The sequence below is a fragment of the Ovis canadensis genome, chromosome 1 (assembly GCF_042477335.2).
Source record: "Ovis canadensis isolate MfBH-ARS-UI-01 breed Bighorn chromosome 1, ARS-UI_OviCan_v2, whole genome shotgun sequence".
Lineage (NCBI taxonomy): Eukaryota > Metazoa > Chordata > Mammalia > Artiodactyla > Bovidae > Ovis > Ovis canadensis.
This window is the reverse complement of record NC_091245.1, coordinates 214865013-214892327: the sequence shown is the minus strand read 5'-3', so window position 1 is coordinate 214892327 and position 27315 is coordinate 214865013. Positions and strand designations below refer to the sequence as shown.

General features: G+C 34.9%; 1 protein-coding gene across 4 annotated transcripts in view; it reads left to right on the top strand.

Annotated features, from left to right (window-relative positions):
- The window catches only part of NAALADL2 (N-acetylated alpha-linked acidic dipeptidase like 2), a 1648032-nt gene that overhangs the window by 1175198 nt on the left and 445519 nt on the right, over positions 1-27315 (top strand). For all 4 annotated transcript variants that reach the window (XM_069559730.1, XM_069559739.1, XM_069559749.1 and 1 more), the window contains one exon: positions 3878-3997. In XM_069559730.1, coding sequence (XP_069415831.1) covers positions 3878-3997 — 120 coding nt within the window. The remainder of the gene's footprint in view (positions 1-3877; positions 3998-27315) is intronic.

Below are 27315 nucleotides of genomic sequence, written 5' to 3'. Positions count from 1 at the left end.
CTGACAGGCACTGGATAAGAAGTGATCAAGTGATATATACCATTACCTTTTTTTTATAAACCTTCTAGCAGTTTTCTGAAATTAGGAAACAATCTTATGTGTTAAATGTGTATTAACTTGGGATTATATCTTACCTAAACAGCATAGAGATTGGACTGAAAACAGCAGTTTCCTTTTTTTCTGCCTTGTTTTCTCCCTCCCATCCAAACTCCTATCTCCCTGCTCCTTCTTTTCTACCTGCATTTCTACCTATCTACTTTCCTGCCTACTTGCCTAGCTACCTTAGGTAGCCTTTGTTTTGGAAATGGCAACTCACTCCAGGATACTTGCCTGGAGAATCCCATGGACAGAGAGGCTTGGCAGGCTATAGTCCATAGGGTCGCAAGCCGGACACAACTTAGCAACTAAACTACCACCCAGCCATTGTTCAAATGAAATCTTGTATGCAATGGATTACAGTTAGAATACAACTGGAATAAATTGTTAAATGCATCTGATATGTCTGTGTCTTGCAAATACACTATGTTTTTAATACGATATGACAACTTTGGATTGATTCCACATTTACAGCAATAAACACATCATAAAATTCTTAGATTTTCTATTTACTTTTATGATTTCATAAAAAGAATTTTAACAGAAATAAGAATTTTAAAAAACCTACATAAGTTTAACTAGGAAAAAGAAAAACATTTGATATTCTAGTTTGTTTACTACGTCAGCTTTAGAGGGAAAAAATCCCAAATATATAATGAGAAATTATCATTTCATTTTTCATTTAATCACTCAAAAATGCACAAAATGTCTATTGGCTATCAAAAAGGTATACAAATGAAGCAAGCAAACCTCTTTTTTTAATTTGAGAGAAAGATGTTTCAAAACAAGAAAAATTTTACAGTTGTAAAGTTTATGAAGATTCATACATTGGAAATCAAAATACTTTTCTGTATTTAAATTAGTGTATGAGTTTTTTTTCCATTACTCAAGAAAACTAATTCGAATAAAGAAATTCCATTGCTGACAGAATCTTTTAAAGCTGACAAATTTTTAGTAAGATGGAAAATGTATTAGCTAAAGTAATCTCTCAAACTTCTATTCCAAATCCCTTACTTTAAGGATAAAAACAATTAAAAAAAACAATTTGGTGAGTACATATGTGATATGGGCTGATTTTAATAATTCAGAAATGTTTTATCACAAAGAAAACAATGTTTTAGTTTTCTTGTAGCAATAAGGGACATTTTAAGAAAGTATCTTTAGGATTCTTTCAAAAAGTTTATTCCAGTATTTTATACAGCCTTTTCCATAATAATTTTCAGTCAATTCATTTTCATTCTAACTTGGCACACATATTTCTAAGTTGTGTTCTCAAAGTAGGCTTATGCAACAATAGTAGTTTCTAACTTAAATTCCTAAATATCACTAACTCCTCTGCACAGGGAAGTATATTGCAAATAGTCCTTGAATTTATTTGAGCATCATGCATGGTAACCATAAATTAATTCACTATTGTGACCTTTCATGTATGTGAGCAATTATATTTTCACCTTAAGTAAATACTTTTTATAGTTAATAAAATATTTTAATTATTGACTCTGTTGTACCTTTTGGTCATTTTATGCTTTCTCAAACAACAGATACTAAAAATACAACTGTTATACTGTAAGAGTCCATAGGAAAAAAAAATGTTTCTTGTAGAAAATGCTCTTCCTAGTCAAAAAGGTTAGAGACCTCTGTCTTAAAGTATTTATGTGTATATGCATATTTGACAACTAATTATGCTGCTAAGGCGCTTCAGTTGCGTCCTACTCTGTACAATTCCATAGATGGCAGCCCACCAGGCTCCCCTGTCCCTGGGCTTCTCCAGGCAAGAACGTTGGAGTGGGTTGCCATTTCCTTCTCCAATGCATGAAAGTGAAAAGTGAAAGTGAAGTTGCTCAGTTGTGTCCAACTCTTCACAACCCCATGGACTGCACCCTATCAGGCTCCTCAATCCATGGGATTTTCCAGGCAAGATTATACACCCAATCAATTTCTGGCTTTTTCCATGACTAGATGAGCAAAAATATATAATAAAGAAAATAGTGAATACTGTGTAATTTAATTATTAGCTCATAAAATGTACTATTGTGAACTACTATATCTTAGATTATTTCAGTATAGTTCACATAGTATTTTTGTAACAATCTAGTTGAGGAGGAATTTAGAAAACTATTAGTTTTCCTGTTCTGTCTACTCTTATCAAACCTACTTTTTGTGAAAATGGAAGACTTTTTTCTTTTAGATGAAACCAATTTGTGCACTAAATATATTCCCTAATGAAGATGAGTGAGGAAAGCACTTGTTGACAGGTCATAATGCCCTTTCTAATTTTGTTTTGCTCAGGATCCCCTTGAAATGCAGAGTTATAATTAAAAGGATTAGGCTATGCTGGTCAGATGAAATTTATAGTGATAGAGTTATTATTTGACTCAATATTGATTTTGATCCTTGAAGAGAATTATGACATTCTACTTAAATAGGTTCTTTAAAAAATGTACCATCTCTCCTGTGAAGAATCTTCATCTCAGGCTATTATGGAAATACTATAGATTTCATAATCAAATAAATCAGAGTTCAAATCTTCTGTACAATAGAACATGTGATCTTAGGCAAGAGTAATTTCTCCAAGGCTTGATTCCTCCTAAAAGTGTACTAATGTCTATGTTATGAGGTTCTCATGAGAATTAAATTGACTGACTTATAGACATTGTCAGTGTGGTAGTATGTTAATAGAAGCTTTTTTTTTTAATAGCTCTTGTGTAATAATGAACATTTTTAATAACAACATTATGTGTAAAGCAGAGTACTTAAGCTTAAGTTCATCATTTATATTCAAAATATTTATTTTAAAATGAATTGTCTTTTCACCTCTTTTACAGAGGTATAACTGAATTTTAAACATAAACTAAGAATAATATTTATGTGCTGGATATATATGCCTTTACAGACTTTCATCTGATAGTGTTGGAAGAAGAAAAAAATATTTTTAAGGCATGAAGTAATACAAGTTTTAGGGTATTCCTATAGAACTGACACCATGATAATTACTCATTAAATATTTGTGTAGGAAAAGGAAGAAAATAACAGAAGGGCTTCTTAGTGGTAACTTATCAATAGGATCAGTGCTCTTCAGCTTTTGGAATTTGTGTTTAGCAGAGAAGTGAAATAACTAATCTGCTGAATCATTTTATGCTAGTTTATGGGTGAAATGCATCAGATTTTATTTCAGGTGATCTGTGCAGGGCCACAATTGTATTATGCCCTATTTTGTTCAGAATAAAGAGCCACTTTATGCAAAATGTAGCTCAACACTCCAAAGGAAAGGGCTGGTTTTATTAAACACTGGTGATTTATCCATGTCTGTTCTCTAATTCAGAGTCTATAAAATTAAATGTTGTCATAGAGCAAATATTCCAACCTGTATTCTGAAGTTGAATCTCATACTGTATAAACCATATAAGGATATTTTTCTCCCAAACTTTTACATTTTTGAGGGACATGAACATGCTTTAAAATATTGTATATTGTATGGATATACAATAAGGAGTATACTTATTTAAAATGCATTTTAAATATTGTATTTAAATATTTAAATACTACCCTTGCCACCATTATTTAAAATACACTTATGGCCCTTGACTACTCTATTAAATAGTAAGAGATTGCTTTAAATACAAAATATAAAGTATTATGCAAGGTAATGATTTTAAGTAGGATGTGTTTATTGTTCAACATGTAACTGATAAAGTGGAATCTGTCACTTTTATTTATCTTAAAGATATATATATATATATACATATATATATAGTGTGTGTGTGTTTTTTTTTAATTTTAGGATTTCAGGAAGGTTCTGCAGAGAAATGTTGTGGCTTACATTAGTCTCCACAGTCCTGTCAGGGGTAACTCAACTCTCCACTCTGTTGCTTCACCATCTCTTCAGCAACTGGTAGCTGAGGTAAGATGAACCACTTTCATAAAATGATTTTGTAAAACTGCCTTTTTCTCCATAATCTGGCATTTCTTAATATTTTTATTTTTTTAATATACATGAAACTATCCATAAGTGTTTTAAGGAATGATTTATTCCTGACTTTTTATTGTCATCTCTTCAACCAATGTCCTATGTTCTGAAATTCTTTATTTACTACACTTTTATGGTTATAGTTGTAGGTGTGAATTATACATCTATAGAGAATGTGTGTAAAAATGTAAATTTATTTCTTAAAAATTGAATTTAGTGCTTAAGTTCCCAATTCTGCCAATTTTGGCATGTTGTGATAAAATTGGTTACTTGGAGATTTCTTCTTCAGTTATGTTTTGAGTAAATGTGGGTCCTCTTCTATCTTTTCAACCATGGGGTAAGCCTCCTCATAGCAGGACCCATGTCTTTTTCCTAGAATATAATGAGAACTTGATTTAAGGTACTTGGAAAGTATTATTTGAAAAAAATTTATGGAAAAATAAAGCATGTTTTTTTCCAAAAATACCTTGAAAAAAAATTCATGCAGTTTGTGATAATGCCTTTCTATAGCTATCTATTTTTTTTTAATGTAGTTACTTCTTATCTGTTTCAAATAAATTTTTGGAACATATTTCCTCTTTTATGGGTAGAGTTCACACTTTTGTTTTTATACTCTTTCTATGACTTTCACCCAGATGACATGTGTTATGTCTAGAAATGAAAGCAATCATGCCATTACTCTAGGGTGGTTCCCTCCGAATTCCAAGCGCTAATGATATATATTAGAAAATGACCTTTTAGATGCTCACAGAGTTTGCAGTATCACAGATGCTGAATTAGAAAAAGAGAGCGAAAATGAACAGTGCTTTGAGTTAGCCATAATTCTTGTTTGAAATGTAATACAAACTAACATTTTATAACTTTCATAAAGTATTTTCTAGTTTAGTAGGTTTCATTGACATTTCTGTATGTAGTATAATAATGAAGACATTATGAAAGATGAAATAGATAAATCTGTATGTTTAAGATCAGCTAAACCTCAATGTGTGTGTTCTAAATCATATCCAGATCTGTAAGTGGTCCCTCCTGCTCTTTTACTGCTTTAATTCTCTGACTTTCTTAAATGCCTGGGAAAAAAGGCACAAGAGGAGAGTCAGTTGTAGATGTCTCTTTTAGGAAGCTAAGATATTCCTGAGTAAGTGGGTTAACAGGAGGAAGAAATTATGAACTCAAATATCCAGTTAGTTTAAAAATTATGTCTTTTCCTTCTCTTGTATTACAGTTTTCCTATTTAAGAATCTTGAAAGATATGGAATCACTGATATTAATATACAAAAATAAATAAACTGTTAAAGACTTTATAGTGCTTAGAACTATCTACCTATACTAACTCTAAAAAAAGTCTGCAAATATAATACTATTTGAAATGTCTTTGTACATCTTATAATAGAGGGCTATAAAATAGTTTACAATCTAACCTAAAAGTCTGAGAATATGGCATGGTTTCCAATAATGACAGATATACATCCTTATTTGTTGGCAGAGGAAATATTTTGTTCTATGAAAATAATTATATTAATACTAACCTAAGAATGAACTGGAATCTGTAATGAAAGAAAATTTCTTTCAGTTGAGATTGTGTGTGTCTGTGTGTGTGTTCTACAGAACAATTTGGAAGGGTAAGATTATCACAAGTTCAAACAAACCATGGCGTAGTCTAAAATAGTGGGGTTTACTTACCTATATATATTTATGTTATTAATATAGAACAAACATGATAATTCAAGGTATATTTGTATACAAAATTTTAATGTTACATTTTTCTTTAAGATATATAAGTGCCACTAGAAATATAAAAGTCAAGAGAACCAAAGGAAACAAAACTCAATAATGTGTATGATTTAGTTAATATAACACTAGTGGCATATAAAAGAAATATTTAAAATGTTCCTTTCAAAGAAAGAACTTAATTATAACATCAGGACATAATGTAACTTCACTTACAAAGACAAAAATATTTTATCAGTCTTTAGTATCTTTATATTTCATCAGTTTATTTAAATCCTTACTATATACAAATGTCATGTCCCATACGCTGCTGCTACTGCTGCTGCTACTGCTGCTGCTAAGTTGCTTCAGTCGTGTCTGACTCTGTGCGACCCCACAGACGGAAACCCACTAGGCTCCTCTGTTCCTGGGATTCTCCAGGCAAGAATACTGGAGTGGGTTGCCATTTCCTTCTCCAATGCATGTAAGTGAAAAGTGAAAGTGAAGTCGCTCAGTCGTGTCCAACTCCCTGCGACCCCATGGACTGCAGCCTACCAGGCTCCTCTGTCCATGGGATTTTCCAGGCAAGAGTACTGGAGTGGGGTGCCATTGCCTTCTCCTGTAACTGCATAGTGACACACCAATTCAACTTACTGCTATGGGGGAAAAACACCATTTAATGAGACATGAAGACAAAGTACAAACCCGACTAAGGGGACACACACTGTGGACCACAGCACAGCCATGACCAGGGCAAGTGGGGGGATGGGGGAGGGGAGAGGGATGGGTAAACTACAGCCTCGGGGGCGAAGGGGGGTGGTGGTTCGGGATTGATGACGACTAAGGAGACAACAGGATGAGACAGGAAATCAAAACCAATGATGAAAGCTGACACACCATCAGAGAACCAACAGCAAGGAAAACATACAGAACTGTTCCTTTACAAATATTCGGAAAGAAATCAAGCATGAAACCACAGAGAAATCCTCAAATAATTTTAAATATCAACTAATTAGCCAATGATGCAAATTATAAAAACAAAAAGTGTGTCAAAATACCACAAAATGGACTAGTTACTCTTGTATAGTAAGTACAAATTCTAGAAGACCTTGCTAAGTTCATGTGGTGGACATCAATCTGTTAGGTGGAATTTTAAAATAATTAATGTACAGTACTGCATTTCTTTAAAAACTAGACACAATATAGGCTATTTTATTGAATTAGAACCTTGATGAATACCAAAAATATGAAAAGGTTTTCCTAAATCAAACACCTTAAACCTCATTAATAATGTGTTATTCCAATCAAGAAAGATGGTAGACTTCTCTATACGTGATCCCTCAGACTGTTTAGTAAGGATTTTTGTTTGTTTTTATTTAAGACTTACTAGGTAAAATGAGGTATAATTTACTCTTGTAATATCTTCCTTCTTGTGTGTACAGCTTGACGGTTCTTGACAAATATATATATTTATTTAAGCACCGCCACAGTCAGGCTATACAGTATTCCTATCACTCACAAAAGCCCCATCAAGTCACTTTGTATTCAGCCTCCTCCCTTCATCTCCAGTTCCTGGTAAACACTGATCTGATTTCTGCCCTTGTAATTTTATCTTTCAAAATACCATAAACATGGAATCATACAGTATGCAGCCATGTGTGTGTGGTGTCTTTTCCATAGCATAATGATTTTTAAGATCTACCCATGTTGTTACATGTGCCAGGCGTTCTACAACATCTTGCTAGACCACTAAGGAAACAGTGAGTCATGACTAGGATGACTGCAGTACCTTTGGATTCTGGTTTGATATTCTAACTTTGGTTTAAGAAAATAAACTATTCCCCTGGGGTTAGCCCAATAAAGTTGAACTAAATCATCCTAAGTGAAAGGAATGATTCCATACTAAATGGTGGAATCTTTCAAAGATTCAGAAATCTTTAATTAATCTTAATTCACTGCAGTGTTTAAAGGCTTTTCCTGGGATTATTGAAAACTTGATTTTAAAAAAATTGCCCAAAGAACAGTGAAAAAGTTGATAGCTACCAAAGCTGGGTAATTGGAACATAAGAGTTCATTGTACTGTTCTGCTCTCTCTTCTTTTGGGTTTATTTGGAAGTTTTCACTATAACTTGAAAAAATAATCTCAAAGTACTTAATTTTTCTAAGCTATAGTGCTGATAACTAACAAATTATTTTGTCTTTTGAAAGTAGCAATAATCTGCCAATGACTTACACATCAAGTGGTAATAAGGAGTAATAGCCAAGGCTTTTATATGGTCAACTTTTTCTGGAACTTTTGTAACTATTTAAAATATGCTTTTCTGTTCTTTTGTGTAATAAATATTTTTATAAAATAAAAATAGTTCATTTAAAATTAGCTTATAAGTGTGAGGATTTAAAAACAAAAAACTACAAAATAGACATTACTATTTCTTTAAATTTCCCATTTAAAGTGAATATATATATATAAAAAAATGATAAATTACCTGTCTTTTGTGAAAATATTCATTTCATATTAATATTTTACTTAATATTGAGATTTTATTCTGAAAAATACAGGGAAATAATTTTAAAATATTTTCCTGTAATAGTAATGCAAAAGTGTGCATTATAGACATCGCAAAAGTATGTCAGTCATATGAAACAAAGGATTTTTGATAAAAATCTAGTAAAATAGTCACAAATTAACTTTTATTTAAAAAAAAAATCTCCTCTGCATGGCACCTTAAAGGATTCGGATGTAAAGCTCCTTGCTTTGACTCTGTGGTTGGTGGTCATTTGGCTTTATATGATTGTTTCCAGTTTTCAGCTATAATGAGTTAGTTATTATTATTCTCATGGGTTGGTAGAATGTGTGTACTCCTTTTTCTTGAATATTTATATAGAAGTGGAATTGCTAAGTCACTAGGTTGCCTTGTGTTTAATTTTAGTTGACACTGCCTAAGAGGTTTTCTAAAAGACTTATACCAATGACACCTCCACCAGCGTGAATGTTTGAATGGCGCAGTTGCTCCATGTCATCCCCAACATTTAGTTCTATCACTCTCATGAATGTATGGTAGTATATTTGGAGGTTTCAATTTTAATTTCTCTGATGATTACAAATATTGAACACCTTTTCACATACTCTTTTTCTTAACAATTTGTCAGTTCTTTCTATATTCTCAATACAAGTCTTTTGTTGGTTATATATTGTGAATTATTCTCCCAGTCTGTGGTGTGACTTTTCACTCTCTTATTAATCATGTGATTAATTTTTTATCAGTGTCTCTTTGTAAATCTTTTATACAGCATTTATTGTTCCTGTATCTTATTGTGTAAAACTGGTGAACTTAGTTTAAATTTAGTATTGATGTTTAAGGAGCATTTGAGAACTTTATAACCCATTATGTTGTCCACAAACATTTGAGTCTTTATTACATATATGTTTTTCATTCTTCTGGCAACTATAGAATGTTCTGTGGAGATGAGTGAAGTCCCCATACCCAGGTCCCCTGAATAAATAGGAAATAAAAGATCCTTTGTAAGATACATTTTCTTACAAAAAACCTCTTTCTTGAAAAAAAAAAAAAAACACAAAAAAGTCAACTGACCTCTTAAATATTTAGTAAAGGATGCTGCTGCTACTGCTGCTAAGTCACTTCAGTCTTGTCCAACTCTGTGCGACCCCATAGACGGCAGCCCACCAGGCTGCCCCGTCCCTGGGATTCTCCAGGCAAGAACACTGAAGTGGGTTGCCATTTCCTCTCCAGTGCATGAAAATGAAAAGTGAAAGTGAAGTCGCTCAGTCGTGTCTGACTCTTCGCAATCCCATGGACTGCAGCCTTCCAGGCTGCTCCATCCATGGGATTTTCCAGGCAAGAGTACTGGAGTGGGATGCCATTGCCTTCTCCAAGAAAGAGCTGACAACATTCAAATCAGATAGATAATGTAAGGAGACAGATGGAAACTCAAAGGATTAAAAGTAAATGCTAGAAATCAAAAACATTGTCTAACCAATAAAAAAATGTTTTTAATAAACTTGTTAGTACGTAAACATGGAGAAAGAATCAGTGAGTTAGAAGAAATGTCAATAAATGTCCAAAACTGAAATAAGAGTAATGGGAATACCAGAAGGAGAAGAAAAGAAGAAATATTTGAAGCAATAATAACTAAGAATTCCCCTAAAGTAATGATAGATACCAAATCACAGATTCAGGAAACGAAAGAGTTCAAACCAAGCTGCTGCTGCTGCTGCTGCTGCTAAGTCACTTCAGTCGTGTCCGACTCTGTGCGACCCCAGAGACGGCAGCCCACCAGGCTCCCCCGTTCCTGGGATTTTCCAGGCAAGAACACTGGAGTGGGTTTTCATTTCCTTCTCCAATGCGTGAAAGTGAAGTCACTCAGTCGTGTCCAACTCTTCGTAACCCCATGGACTGCAGCCTACCAGGCTTCTCCATCCATGGGATTTTCCAGGCAAGAGTACTGGAGTGGGGTCCCCTTGCCTTCTCTGTCAGACCAAGCTAAATCTCCCCAAAATCTATACCAAACTGTACTGTTGTTGTTTAGTCGCTAAGTCGTGTCCAACTCTTTGAGACCCTATGGACTGTAGCCCACCAGGCTCCTCTGTCTATGGGATTTCCAAGGCAAGAATAACATTCAAACTGAAGAAAATCAAAACAAAGAAAACATCTTGAAAGAAGCGAAAGGGAAAAAGGCACCTTGCCTAGAGAGTACTGCTCTACATTAGAGTTCTCTTTAGAATTCATGAAAACTACATGAAAACACTGATGTATTTCAAATGTTAAAAAAAAAGCCCCATAAAATTCAGCACCCATTTATGATAAAAACTTTTCAAAAAATGGGCATAGAAGAAACCTACCTCAACATAATAAAGACCCTATGCAACAAACCCACAGCAAGCAAACATTATTCTCAACAGTGAAAAACTGAAAGCATTCCCTCTAAGATCAGAAACAAGACAAGGGTGTTGGCTCTCACCACTATTATTCAACATAGGTTTGGAAGTCCCAGCTATGGCAATCAGAGAAGAAAAAGAATTAAAAGGAATCCAGATTGGAAAAGAACAAGTAAAATTCTCACTGTACGCAGATGACATGATACTATACATAGAAAACCCTGAAGATACTATCACAAATTTATTAGAGCTAATCAGTGAGTTTAGTAAAGGATGTAAGGTCATTAACTTTTTATTAATGATAAGCAGCTGCCTTCATGCAAAATAGGTAATGAAACTGAAGATAAAATTTCTTACCAAATAGTAGTTTTAAATATTAGGATGTAACACAAGCATATGCTCACTCTCCATACATAATGCTATTCTACCTTTGTTTTTTGAAATAATCTTTCATAGATCACAGAAAGTATTGATTTTGCCTTTAGAAAAGCAGAATTTGATCATCCATATATTAGTGTTCTGTGACTCTCAAGTAAATAGTGTTGAAACTTCTAAGAAGTTATTTTGAGGAAGCCTGAAGCATCCATACATATGAAAGTAGTCAATCTAGATATGTTCTGCTTAAATGTTGCTTTTGAGGTATCTGCCAGAAGCTTGCAAACCTAATCAAAACTAAACAATTGCATCAATATTGTAGCTGTCCCCAGAATAGACAGTGATTTTTTAAAAAGCCTGAAAAAGTATCAAAGATTTATGTGTTTATAGGATGTTTTTTAATACATCTTATTTTTTATATACCAAAAACTGCACACCAGAAAATATAGGACATATATTTAATTTCAACTAAATTCATTAGAGAATTGAGCCCAGAATCAAACTACAGTATGATTTCATTGTGGATACCCCCAGTCTGCTTCAGAGTTCTATAATGTGATAAATATTTATAGAGAACCCAAGTGCATACAATTGCTTCAGTTGTGTAGGGCACATCACAAGTAGATGAAGTATCTCTCTTACCCAGGAGTTTATGATTTTACCATGTAAGACATGTATGACTAACTAAAATATAAGGGTGATTGTCATATGTGTATACTGGAGTACACAGGAAAGAAATCATTGATTTTATTCAAAATTATGCATTAAATAACAATGGCACAAAGTTTGAATGTACTCAGTATCTGTCTTTTCAGACTTCTGTATTTTGATCATGGAAACAAACTCTTTTATTGAACTACCAGTGCTTCTTTTCAGATCACACAAACTGATGTTCTTTCCTATCTCCACCATCAAATCAAGTGTAATGCTCTGCTTCTGCTCTTTTTGTCTTGTGTTGAGGGGCCCTGGACTGCCACAGTTATGTCTGCCGTGGTACTTGTGTGGTTGTTAGTGACTGCTGCAGTGCTGGTTTGCCTTCTGCCTGACCATGCCCCTATTCTATACAATATAAAAACAATGCACATATGTTAGCCGCAGAAGCTTATTGGTTCAATTCTTGAGTTAAGAAGAGCCTGATTTTCAGTAACAGTTATCAATGAACAGTTTTTATCTTGATTATGAGCATATACATGCTGCTGCTGCTGCTGCTAAGTCGCTTCAGTCGTGTCCAACTCTGTGCGACCCCATAGACGGCAGCCCACCAGGCTCCTCCGTCCCTGGGATTCTCCAGGCAAGAGTACTGGAGTGGGTTGCCGTTTCCTTCTCCAATGCATGAAAGTGAAAAGTGAAAGTCAAGTCGCTCAGTCATGTCTGACTCTTTGCAACCCCATGGACTGCAGCCTACCAGGCTCCTCTGCCCATGGGATATTCCAGGCAAGAGTACTGGAGTGGGTTGCCATTTCCTTCTCCAATATACATGCTAGAATTAAAAATAAAATACAACCCTAGTTTGCTAGGGCAGTCATAACAAAATACCATAGATTGGGTACCTTAAAAAACAGGAATTTATTTTCTCACAGTTCTGAATGTTGGAAGTCCAAGATAAGCTGCAGGCAGCATAGATTCTCCTCAAGCCTGTTTGCGTGATTTGCAGCCAGTCATCTACTCACTGTGCCCTCAAATGGCCTTTTCGTCAGAATGTACCCATTCCTGGTATATCTCTCTCCTTTTATAAAAACAATTGGCCTATTAAATTAGAGCATCCACCTTATGATCTCGTTAAACCTTAATTAACTTATTGTGCTCAGATGTGGGAAACCTGGGTTTGATCCCTGAGTTGGGAAGATTCCCTCGAGAAGGGCATGGCTACCCACTCCAGTATTCCTGCCTGGAAAAATCCCCAGAGGAGCCTGGCAGGCTACTGTCTGTGGGGTTGCAAAGAGCTAGACATGACTGAGCGACTAACATTTTCACTTTCAATTATCTTCCTGAAGGCCTTGTCTCCAGTTACAGTCACACTGGAGATTAGATTTCAACCTCAGTTTGGATAGGACATAATTTAGTCCATATTACTGACCAAAATGCACAGTGGTTGAATACAGAAGATAGGGTGGTAGAATTGAAATAGCTGTCTTTTTCTCTCTGTTGTTGATAATTGTGATGGACAGTGCTGAAACAAAGCTTACTTTCTATTCTTTCTTATATTTGACTAAAATTGACTCTGAAATATTCTTGTAGTGACTTGTCTGCCACATGGTGTAATTTTTGTTTTTATCTTTTATTTTTTTAGGGAGAGATTCTTTGCACTCTCTGTTCACTATGAGTTTCAACTATTTTTAAAGGATTCTACTTAATTTATCTTCCTTTCTGCAGTTTTGGCTACAAGTAGTCAACTTAAGTGACCATAAAGACCAATAAACTGATTTAAAACTCTTTCACTAATTTACCACTTCAATAAAGTCTCACATTTAAAATTGTGATTCTATTGGCAGGTTTATCTATCTCCTAGGTTTACAAGGTTTACTTTGTGTTAACACCAAGAAATTCCTCCAGTTTACTACTGTTTTACAAGGTTTTCTGTTCAGGATACGCTGACAATTTGTAAATCCCTTTATTTATTGTGCTCCCTTTATTTAAATCTGGATATCAAGGGAAGTCTTACTGAGATTCTGGCTAAAACCCTGAATTTCAGAAGGCAGTTGATTTAAATACATGAACTATATAGCCAAAGACCAGTGCAAACAAATTGAGGTATTAAGAAATTTAAGTTGAACATATTTATACAATCAGAATGAACATCACATTTTTTAAATGGCTAGAGCTGACTTATTGTCTGTGACTTTTTGGACACTAGACTTCTCTACAGGACTGAAAGGAAAGGCCATTTTACTGAGGAGCTATGCTTAGTCATTTAGTCGTATCTGACTCTTAGCAACCCCATGGGTTGCAGCCTGCCAGGTTCCTCTGTCCGTGGGGATTCTCCAGGCAAGAATATTGGAGTGGGTTGTCATGTCCTCCTCCAGGGGCTCTTCCCAATCCAGGGATCAAATCCAGGTTTCCTGCGTTGCAGGCAGATTACTGAGGAGAGGTATTAGTAAATCATCATTGTTGACAAGTTACATAAAATTGTTTCACTTACATGGCATCTTTAATGCAGAGCTATACACATTAGTATTACAAAAAATAAACTTTACTCTGCTGAATTATTTTTTCCCATCTGATATTTAATCTGTTTTAAAGTCCTACCTGGAGAAGGCAATGGCACCCCACTCCAGTACTCTTGCCTGGAAAATCCCATGGGTGGAGGAGCCTGGTAGGCTGCAGTCCATGGGGTTGCGAAGAGTCGGATACGACTGAGCGACTTGACTTTCACTTTTCACTTTCATGCATTGGAGAAGGAAATGGCAACCCACGCCAGTGTTCTTGCCTGGAGAATCCCAGGGACAGGGAGTCTGGTGGGCTACCATCTATGGGGTCTCACAGAGTTGGACACGACTGAAGCAACTTAGCAGCAGCAGCAGCAAAGACCTACCACTTATGCCATCAGTTAATAATCTGTATAGCAACTGCAATAACAATGTTTTGCCATTCTGACACATGACATTTTATGTAGAATATTTATAAGCAATGAAAGTAGTTTAAACAAACACGAGTTTATTGTTTTTTTAAATCACCTTTCAAATATAAGTATTGGGGTAATTGTATAATCTATTGGCACATGCTTACCTTTGATAAGTTGAGTAAGCCATGGCTTTTCTGATTTGTTATTTCTCTTCCTCTTTAATTACATGGCATTCAGACATGCAGTATTATAATTCAACATTTGTGTGAACTACAGAGTGATCACCACTGCAACTGCAGTTGTCATCTTTTCCCATACAGTTGACCCCCTCGCTCATTTCACCCACCTGCCAACCTCCTTCCCCTCTGGTAACCACTAATCTGACCTCTGTATCTGTGTTTCTTTTTATTTTATTTTTTCACTGGTTTTGTCCTTTTAGATTCAACATATGAATGAAATCGTATGGTATTTATCTTTCTCTGTCTGACTTCTTTCACTTAGTGTAATACCTTCAAGTTTCATCCATGTTGTCACAAATGTCGTGACTTTTTGTGGTTGAGTAATATTCCATTGTGTATGTATGTTACCAAGTCCAAATTGATACTGCTTGCTGCATGGCTGGCCAATAAATTGAGAGATAAGTTGTTGGGGCAAGATATACAAATTTTATTTGAAAAGTCAGTGGACTGAGAAAATGGTGGACTAGTGTCCCAAAGAACCAACTTTCTCAAGTTAGGATTTAGGCTTACTTATGATAAAAGGGAAGGGAATATTCAAATGCAAACTCTTTTGTTCTTGCAGCTCTGTCCCTAGGTCTGATCACAATGTCCTTATAAGCTTTCAATAATATAATTGTTATTTTCTATCTTGGATATTTTGTATCTGTATAAAAATGGAGAAGAGTTATACTTTTAAAAGTCAGAGCATTGAGAATGGGCCATGATGTGTTATTTCAGGTATAGGCAACATTCTTTTACAAAGATGCAGAGCAAGCATGACTAAACACAGGCAACAGAGTACAAGGGTTAGAGCTAAAGGAATTGATCCAATGTGAAGTCAGGTTTTTCCTTCTTTATTATATATACGTCACATCTTCTTTATCCATTCATCCATCAGTGGAGTCTAGGTTGTATACATATCTTCACTTGTTGTTTCTCTTTTTCAAGTGGCATGTTAAGCAATTTAGTATTCTATTGACAAAATATTGCTGATATGTTTGGACATTGTTTTGTGTAGTTCTTTAACAAAGTAATTAGTTTTTATACGTTAACTACAAATTATCTGAAAGAGAAATCTAAAAATTAATGCCATTTAGGATAGCATTGAAAACGGTAAAGTACTTTGGAATAAATTTAACCAAATAGGGGAAAGATCTGTACACTGAAAACTATAAGAGCTTGATGAGAAAAGGTAGAAGAACACAAAACTAAATATAAAGATATTCAATGTTCTTGAATTGGAAGAATTAGTATTGTTAAAATGCCCATACTACCTAAAATGATCCACAGAGTTAATGAAATCTCTATCAAAATTAAAGTAGCATTTTTCCTAGGGGAAAAACAAAACAAAAACTGCTGTACATTTGTATGAAACCACAAAAGGTATCACACTGCCTAATTTCAAGCCATACTATAAAGCCGTAATAATCAAAATGGTGTGGTACTTGCATGGAAACAGGCCCGTAAGCTAGTAGAACAGAATAGAGTCCAGATGTAAAACTGTTTATTTGTGGTAACCTAACTTTTGGTAAGGATTCCAAGAACATGTAATGAAGAATAAATGATGTTGGGAAAATTGGATATTCAAATGTAAAAACATGAAGCTGGACCCCTATCTTACACTTCTCATAAAAATTAACTCAAGACAGATCAAAGACTTAAATGTAAGACATGAAACCATGAAAATCCTGAAAGAAAACATAGGTAAAAATATTCTTGACAGTAATCTTGGCAATAATTTCTTGGATAAGATATAAAAATCATAGGCAACATCAACTAATATCAAGTAAATGCAAACTGAAACCTCAATATCTCCTCACACTTGTTAGGACAGCTATTATATAAAAAAAGATAATGGACAACAAATATTTAGAATGTGGGAAAAAAGGAAACTCTTATGTGCTAGTGGTGGAAGTAAAATTATACAACCATTATGGAAAATAGTAATTAACTACCTCAAAAATTAAAAATTGAACTACCATGTGATCTAGTGATGCCATTCCTGGATGTTCAATAAATGAAATCAGTATCTCTGAGAGAAATCTGCACTCCTGCATTCATAAACATTATTTAGAGTAGCCAAGATATGAAGACAACTTCAATGTCCATCATCAGGTGAATGGATTAAAAAAAGTACATATTGTAATTTATTAAAAAATAAATGTATCAATATATGAAATGGTATCTAGTTCAGCCATAAAAGAAGAAAGAAATCCTGTCATTTGCAACAACAGCATCAATCTGGAGGGCATTTTGCTGAGTGAATAAGCCAGAAAGAGAAAGACAAATATTATTTGGTATCACTTACATGAGAAATCTTAAAAAAGAGAGAGAGAATTCATAGAAACAGAAGAATCAAATGGTGGTTGTCAGGATCTAAGAGAGAGGGAAGTGAGTTTGTGTCAGTCAAAGCCACAAATTTTTCAAATAAATTCTGAGGATCTAATATACATGATGGTTCTTATAGTAACACAGTATTGTGTGCTTAAAATTTTTTAAAGTATTTAAGTATTCTCATCACACACATCAAAGTTATCTATATTAACTATGTAAGATGATAGATGTGTTAATTATCTCAATCTTGGAAATCATTTTACAATGTATAGATTCACATCACATCCTTAATTTGTACATTTAAAATACATAATTTAAAAATTTGAAAGAAAAAAATCTGAAATAAAAAACTAAATAAGCTCTTGGTAAAAGTAACAAATGTTTTGACTGAAAAAATGGTTCTTTGAAACAAGGAAACTGATATAATAATAATGTAATAAATTATACACAATATATACTATATATAATATACAATATAATATATTGTAATATATTATAATATATTAAAATAATAAATGCTTAAACAAGTAGTGTGTAAATGAACTTTGCTTTGAACTAATATCTTCCAGTGTGTGTTGTTTTATTTTTAAGCCTTTTTCCTACAGGCATCTTGTGAAAATGGCCACAGGTGCTGCTTTAAGCAAACTTTATATGCACCTAAAAGCTGGACTTTTTACAGAAACTTACATAAGGGCTCAATCTCTTCACTTTGAAAATGAATGTCTTCAAATGGCAAGATCTACAATTTGCATACACTTTTTCAAAAAAGCTTGTCTATATACAGTGCTGATAAGACTTGAAGGTACTGATTATTCCTTCTCTTTCATCTGGAATTTCACCTGCAAATTCATAGCCTTAAGTATCTTACAATTTGACACTAATCTCTCCACAGTTACTACTGTTAACTATATTTTCAGTTGCAAAGTTATAATTTTAAGACCAGGGTGATAAGAGAAGTTGCGCAGCAGAAGAAATTAAGCTATTTTAACTCTAAAACAACAATCTTCCTGAGGCAATGTTCTGTATATCTCCAAGGAATAAAGAAATCATTTCCATTTAGCCTAAGGAAGAATTCTCAGGTAGGATGAATTATCTTAAAGTTTTCAAACACTGCAGATGTTGTGAAGGAGGATCAAACATTTCTATGGGAGGTGGTTCCAGCCAATCTTAATTTTCATAGTAACTCACTTCTTGTGAATTCATCCTTTGTGTTTACTTATTTGTTTAACATTAATGTCTAAGAAAACCTGCAGATGGTTTCTTAGGCTCTGCTTGTTTCTAGGTGGTTAGCTTTCATATTTATTCTTTACTTATCTATGTTGTGCCTTTAGAAATTCTGGCTCTTAATCTCTAAGCCATGTATAATAACAGTTGGTGAATATGAAACCCTGATAATTTTAAGGCCAGTGTTGATGTTTACAACTATTTTCTAAGTGGTGTAGGTACATAAACATGGTGGAATGCTGCAGATATTCATCTGTGATAACCATCTCACTCTGAAGCAGTGCCAAGTCCTTTATCTGTGGCAGTCAATGGTAACTACAAAAAGAGTTAAAGATGGCAGTAGCCTAGATTTAAAATTGAAATAGACATGAATCGAGAGAGCATAATAAAGAAAAGTAATTTAAAATCACAGCATCAAAACTGGTACCCCTTTCCACAGCACTTTTTTTTTTCAAGTAAAGTAATAGAGAATTATTTCACTTGAAAATCTCAGAGATTGAATGAAGGATATTATTTTATAAATTATGTTTTACATGAAGTTCAGTCATCTTTGAAATGACATTTTTCTAGCTATATATAAGGTATCATTCAAAAAATTAAGCAAATTTCAATAATGTTCAGTAGGTAATTATAGGTTAATAAAATAATAAGGTGTTGTATAAAGAAAGTGTATGCTCTAGCTTGGTAAAAATCCACAAGGTGATTGACATTTTCATTCTATCCTAAAAAAAGGAATTTGATGAAAGAACTCTGTACTAATTACAAGGGACTCCCTGAAAACTAATGTAGCTCCTTTAATTACTGTATTATGTTCTTTGTGGGAGACTTCCCTGGTAGCACAGTGGTAAAGAATCTAACTGCCAGTGCTGGAGATGAGGGGTTTGATCCCTGGGTCAGAAAAATCCCCTGGAAAAGGAAATGGCAACCCACTCTAGTATTCTTGCCTAGAAAATCCCATGGACAGAGGAGCCTAGCAGGATACAGTTCATAGGGTCACAAAAGAGTCAGACATGACTTAACAACTGAATAAAAAAAAATATTCTTTGTAGACAAATAATTTCACAGGGGCAAAAATAAAAGTGCAATCAGTCATCTATAACTTGTGTATCTGAAGAAAACCACTAAGAATATTTTTCTTTGTATAACACATGTAGATAATGATAAAACAACAAAAAAAGAAAAATATATAATGCATGTAGATATATTGTTACAAAAAGGAGATTCTTTGTATTTTTTCTCTCCATGTATTATAAATAGTTTTAAAGTTCAAAATACATATAGTAATACTATTGGTACATAAGTGAATATAGATGAAAGTAAGTACTACATGGCAATTCATTGTAATATACTTAAAACTTCTCTGTTTTAATTTGAATTTTTTCAAAATAAATTTAGTTAATGGATATATATTATTTTATTGCATTTCTGTATGACCATTTGTTAACCAGTTTCCCATTTAAACTTCTATATATTATTATTATTTTTAATTTTAGCCATGCTATTATTATACACATAGTTGTACAAACCCCTTGCCCTTTTCCAATGAGTTGCTTTATCATTAGGCAATTGCAGTAATGGAAGGAGTTCTTTTTAAGCAGAAGAAAGTTTTGATGGGGAATTAGTTGTTGTGAAGTCTTTGCAAGGGCTGCAAGAGCCATCTCCAGGTCTTCCAGGCATGACTCACAGAACAGCATGATCATAGAGACCTTCCAAGGGCACTGCTGCCTCTGTATGACCAGAAAGCTTTGGGATCAAGAAGTTACTGTCCAAATTGCTTGCCGAGAACCCAGTATATTGACTAAAATCCAGAGAACTAAAAGTTGTTGACTAGGACATCATTTTAGCCATACAACACAAGAAAAGTTGTGCTTTGTTTACCAGGCAGGCAGTGCCAGCCCACACTTCTGTGACTGTCCTGTCACAGCAGAAACAAGTGCTGTGTTATATTCACCTTACTAATTGCAGGCAAGCATGTACATCGTGGCAGCTAGGTCTCAGCAAGTTGCAAAGTGATCATTAGCATTCCAGTCTCTAGTAATGGGGCAGCGAATCTTAGACTTTCTAAGAATCAATTCCATAATATTGTTAGGTGGTTAGAATAGGAAACAAGAGTCCAAAATGGTGGTGGCTAAAAGACAAGGAAGGAAAAAGCCAGCAAAAATGGAACAAAGGAAGGTCCGAGGACCAGAGTGAGGACCTCAGGTAGAACAGGGCACTCCTGCTAGCCCAATTTTCATAGGGCAGGCCCAGGGGGGAGGAAAAAACATATAATAAAAAGAGGAGCCAAAGGGCTGGGGCTCCCCTTTCCCTCTCTTCTCTTCATGTCTTTGGGTCGACATGCCCTCTTGCCTTGAGGATGTATTTTCCTGCTATTTTCTAAATAAAATTGTGCTGTAACATGGAGCTGTAACACTGATCTGTCTAAGAGCTATAACACGGTCTGTTCGAGACCTGAGAGCTATAACACGGTCTGCCCAAGAGCTATAACACAATCTGTAGGGGAGCTATGACATGCCAAGGGCTCTAATATCCATAGCTTCAAATTTTTGTTGAGACGAGACAGAACCGAGGAGAATACACTCACCTGACAATATGAACTATCTGGGTCAAAGGTTATTGGTTTATAACATCCTAACAGTATATCAGAGCACCTATTCTTGTAAAGAGTCTTTCATAGCATTGTGTTTTTAAAAATTATTTACAAATATGAAAATCAAGCATGGTATTATATATATTGCTGTTCGATTTATGTTGTCTGTGCCTGATTGTGTGAGGAGAGGACTTCATTGTTGGAAGGTTTGGGGAAACAACTATGCACATCAAAGAGAAGTTCCTATGATAAAGCAGATGCAGCTGTCCAGTGCCCAGTTCTCTAAGACAAAAGGGTCATAGATTTGCAGCATTATCTTTTCCTTCAGATCTGTACATAAAATCACCTTCTGAGTGAGAAATTCCTGGTCCCCAACATTTGAAGTATGAGACACAATCCTGACATTTTATATCTCCTTTATTGTTCTATATTTTTATCTCTAGCACATATCATTAACATATTATATAACTAGCAGTTTTATTACTTTTTCCCTCTGGTAGAATGTAAACTCCTTGAAAGATTTGGACTGTTTGGTTCAATGCTATATTTCCTGTATCTGGCAGGTAGAGATCATTAAATACTTTTATCTTATATTAATAAATAAATGGACTGATACTTCATTTCTTACATGTTCTCTTTTTATTAAGTAAAGCATGTGTACAGGACTTTTTGCTTCCACTTAAAATGTAGAGTTGCAGAGGACCATAACGTGAAATTGAAGTGAGGTTGCTCAGTCATGTCTGACTCTTTGTGACCCCGTGGACAGTAGCCTACCAGGCTCCTCTGTTCATGGAATGTTCCGGGCAAGAGTACTGGAGTGGGTTGCCATTTCCTTGCTCCCAGTCTAAAATGAAAATGAGTGATACAGGTTACAAATGCATAGTTTTAAACAATCTTTTAGAGATCTAAGATGCAAATAAGCCTAAATACACTGAAATGCAGAATGTGATGTGGCCTTTGTAGGACTTATGGCAGAATGACAAGATGAGGAGGTATCATGAATAAGGAAAAATCAGAAAAACTTCAAATGAACTTTTTGCAGACCCCTTGGGATGGCCTGATGAGTCAGAATCCCAATAGCCTTGTCCACAAAGCCAGTATAAACCACTGACTCTTCCCTGTGGGTCTTCACTGAGAGCGCCAGGTAGGACACCAGAGGCCAGAATCGGGGCAAATTAACTGTGAGAAATCTCTCTGAAACACACAAGGATTTCATCAAGTACAAGAAGCAGGAGCTGAAAGCTCGGTCAGTTTTGCTCAGAGAACTGCCTCTAAAGTGCTTCTGATCTGCACTGAACTTAGAGAACTAGTGGGCCAGGGGCAAGGAAGGATATCTGAGAGATTCCTTTGAGGCATCCAGCATTTTACTGAGTACAGTAGCGGTGGCTAAAGATACACGGGGAAGGTAGGTAAACTAAGAGAAATCCATCCTGGGTATCCTAAGTCATCAATAAGTACAAGGCAATAGCTATTGAAGTTTAGAACAGGGCAGCAGGGCAAAAAGAAGTCTCCTGAAGTTCAGAAAACAAGGCACAAGACTGTAGAGCAAAGCAAAACAAGACAAAATAAAAGTGGCAGTTAGGCTGCAAAACAGAGAGATCATGCATGCTTTGGAGTACTGGCAGCTAGACATAGAAGATTCGTGAGAGTCCCATCAGGAATCAAATCTCAGCATGGAGCTTACCATAAATCATGTTGTTAGCATAAACTCTTAAGAGTCAGTGACTTAAAAATACTCTTAGCAGATGGACTATGCCAAGGGCTCAGAGCTCATCTCTCTGTAGTGTCAGAAGGGCAGTCCTTAAGAACAGAGTTTCTGAGAATGTTCTGGATTTAAGGCACCCAGGCCTACTAAGCCAACTGTTAACTCTTTTCCATGAAGAAATGTTAAATAATTTCTTCACACTGAAAGGAAGTGATCTGCAGGGATAAATAGAGAGCACACCAAAGGTAAATATAATTGACATTTAATGGACAAATGTGATAGATAACATATTTTTTTTAATTTTATATATACCTGCTATAATGGCTAAAATTAAAAAGGCTATTAATACCATATTGACAGGGCTTTGGAGCAATACTTCATACTTCACTGGAGATCAAATAAAATGGTACTACCTCTTGAAAAATTGGTTTGGCAAATGAACATATATCAGCCACAATACCCAGCAATCCCAAGTGCAGGTGTTTATCCAAGAGAAATAGAAAATAACAAGACATGAACAAACATGTTCATGGTAACTTTATTCATAATAGACCAAACTGGAAACAACCAAAATGTCTATTATTAGGAGAACAGATAAGCACAATGTGGTTTACTCATTCTTGGTAATAAAAAAGGAAGAGTCTATTGACATATACAAACCTTGGATGAATCTTAAAATGTTATGACTTGCCAAAGAAGCCAGACACAAGAGCACATTTGTAAAATTCCATTTATACAAAATCCTAGAACCAATCTACAGTGAAATAAATCAGAACAGTACTCACCTTTGGGTTTGGATTACCATTATAAATGTACTAAGTGTAAATCCTTAAAAAAAAAAAAAAACTCAAAAAGGTCCATCTCATGCTTAAAAATACAGAATTTCTGATATAATAATAGTGTTGAGGCTAAGCACAAAATACTGAAAATATTGTTGAGAAAAAAAATGTTATTCACTTTTCAATAAGAAGAGTTATAGAAAATAAAATATACTTATCTAAGGGACATATATTGGCCAACATCTAGAAAATCTCAGCATGAGTGTTGAAGTAATCATTAGCTTCTAAGTCTGTTAAAATTGCAATAATTTTATATTCAGTGAAATTTTCACTTTACACAGACTCCTTAAATCTGAAATCTTCAAGAGGCTGCTATTCAGTATCAAATTTCCAATCACCAAATGTATCTCAAAAGATAAAATCATAAAAATTGTTAACTTCAAAAATGTAATAATGGACTGAAGTCATAGAGTTTATTTAGCCAAAATCTTTTTTAAGTAACTCAGGAAATCTGTGCAGTTGGCAAAGAGGACCATGGTCTATGGAATGGCCCTTTAATCTGTCAGCATCTTGAAGGGCATTTATTATAGAATTACAACTTTTAGCTCCCTTTAAAGAAATCTTTCAGAGTGCTGTGTAAATTGTCATGTGACATTTTCAGAAATTTCTCAAAAGCTCATTTTGTTGCATTTAAAAAAATTAAAAGCTTCTGCACAACAAAGGAAAATATAAGCAAGGTGAAAAGACAGCCATCTGAATGGGAGAAAATAATAGCAAATGAAGCAACTGACAAACAACTAATCTCAAAAATATACAAGCAACTTCTGCAGCTCAACTCCAGAAAAATAAACGACCCAATCAAAAAATGGGCCAAAGAACTAAATAGACATTTCTCCAAAGAAGACATACGGATGGCTAACAAACACATGAAAAGATGCTCAACATCACTCATTATTAGAGAAATGCAAATCAAAACCACAATGAGGTACCACTTCACACCAGTCAGAATGGCTGCGATCCAAAAATCTGCAAGCAATAAATGCTGGAGAGGGTGTGGAGAAAAGGGAACCCTCCTACACTGTTGGTGGGAATGCAAACTAGTACAGCCACTATGGAGAACAGTGTGGAGATTCCTTAAAAAATTGCAAATAGAACTACCTTATGACCCAGCAATCCCACTTCTGGGCATACACACCGAGGAAACCAGAATGGAAAGAGACACATGTACCCCAATGTTCATCGCAGCACTGTTTATAATAGCCAGGACATGGAAACAACCTAGATGTCCATCAGCAGATGAATGGATAAGAAAGCTGTGGTACATATACACAATGGAGTATTACTCAGCCGTTAAAAAGAATTCATTTGAATCAGTTCTGATGAGATGGATGAAACTGGAGCCGATTATACAGAGTGAAGTAAGCCAGAAAGAAAAACACCAATACAGTATACTAACACATATATATGGAATTTAGGAAGATGGCAATGACGACCCTGTATGCAAGACAGGGAAAGAGACACAGATGTGTATAACGGACTTTTGGACTCAGAGGGAGAGGGAGAGGGTGGGATGATTTGGGAGAATGACATTCTAACATGTATACTATCATGTGAATTGAATCGCCAGTCTATGTCTGACGCAGGATGCAGCATGCTTGGGGCTGGTGCATGGGGATGACCCAGAAAGATGTTCTGGGGAGGGAGGTGGGAGGGGGGTTCATGTTTGGGAATGCATGTAAGAATTAAAGATTTTAAAATTTAAAAAAATAAAAATAAAAATAAAAATAAAAAATGGAAAAAAAAATAAAAAAAAATAAAAAGATAGTTGTTCTTTTTTTTAATTTTTTTATTTTTTTATTTTTTATTTATTTATTTATTTTTAATTTTAAAATCTTTAATTCTTACATGCGTTCCCAAACATGAACCCCCCTCCCACCTCCCTCCCCACAACATCTCTCTGGGTCATCCCCATGCACCAGCCCCAAGCATGCTGCACCCTACATCAGACATGGACTGGCGATTCAATTCTTACATGATAGTATACATGTTAGAATTCCCATTCTCCCCGATCATCCCACCCTCTCCCTCTCCCTCTGAGTCCAAAAGTCCGTTATACACATCTGTGTCTTTTTTCCTGACTTGCATACAGGGTCGTCATTGCCATCTTCCTAAATTCCATATATATGTGTTAGTATACTGTATTGGTGTTTTTCTTTCTGGCTTACTTCACTCTGTATACTCGGCTCCAGTTTCATCCATCTCATCAGAACTGATTCAAATGAATTCTTTTTAATGGCTGAGTAATACTCCATTGTGTATATGTACCAAAAAAGATAGTTGTTCTTATAGACTCATTGCTTCCTTAAAAGTAACTTATTCTTGTCTGCATGTTCACTAGCCTATTAGTTTAATTTGAGATTAATGATCCCTTTCAGCCTAAAAGATAAACAGTAAATTTAAATCAGACTCATAATCTATTTGAATGACATTCTGATGTTGATCTTAGGGAATTTTATGAGGAAAGCATAGCTAGATATTTAATATAACCTTTTGAGATTGACACGTAATACTTTTAGTTATTTTCTGAATCTTTTCTAATTTCCTTATGCATTTTACTAGATGTAAAGAGTGGCATTTTATTTGAAAACTTCTCTGCTCATTTCAATAATATTTTTGAACATGGACATGAAAATTAGATATGTGCACTTCATTTAGACATTGTTCCTTAAAATAAACATACCTGAGACAAGGGATCAAGATATTAAAAATACACAAAATAATTATTGAGTAACAAATGTCCCTAGGAAACAGGGCTAGGTCAACAAAATATTTATAAATCAAGTTGTTGCACTATAGGTAATACATATTCTTAACCTCAATATTTTGATATGTGGTGTTGGAGAAGATTCTTGAGAGTCCCTTGGACTGCAAGGAGATCCAACCAATCCATTCTGAAGGAGATCAGCCCTGGGATTTCTTTGGAGGGAATGATGCTAAAGCTGAAACTCCAGTACTTTGGCCACCTCATGCGAAGAGTTGACTCATTGGAAAAGACTCTGATGCTGGGAGGGATTGGGGGCAGGAGGAGGAGGGGATGACAGAGGATGAGATGGCTGGATGGCATTGCCAACTCGATGGACGTGAGTCTGAGTGAACTCCGGGAGTTGGTGATGGACAGGGAGGCCTGGTATGCTGCGATTCATGGGGTCGCAAAGAGTCGGACACGACTGAGTGACTGAACTGAACTGAACCTCAGTATCTTATTAGTTATTATTCTATTCTATTTTATTCTATTCGAGATACATAAAGACAATTTTTGGAGAAGTGCCGAAGACAGACAGGCAATCATTCTTTGAAAGCATTCACCCAGAAAGCTACGTACCAGGCAACAAAGAAATTTAGTTGGAGTTGATTTCCCTTTTGCTTTTTCATCTACTTTTATTTTCCTGTTGGCCCTTTAAACCTGTTCTTTACAGGCTACTTCATAAATCATCTTTTCTTATTTTTCTAATTATTTTTCTTCCTTTCAAGGATTTTAAAAATCAATACCCTCCTTATCTATCATTTAAAATTTTCTTTCACTTTTATTACTGATTTTCCTCAACTCAGTCAGTTACCCTCAAGGCTAGGATTTCAGGACTATTTACTTTTTAAAATAATCTCAAAGGAATGCATTTGGTTTTTCAGGATGGGGTTGCTGAGGAGCATTCATTCAAACACAGGGGTCATATGTTGACAGCAATGAGCTGTCTGGGGAAGACAAAGCTAAGTATGCACTAGGGTAACTGAAAGTCTGTATTGAGTACTGAAAACAGTGCAGACTTCTGCTGAGAACAATAGAAAGGAAAATAAATATTTATT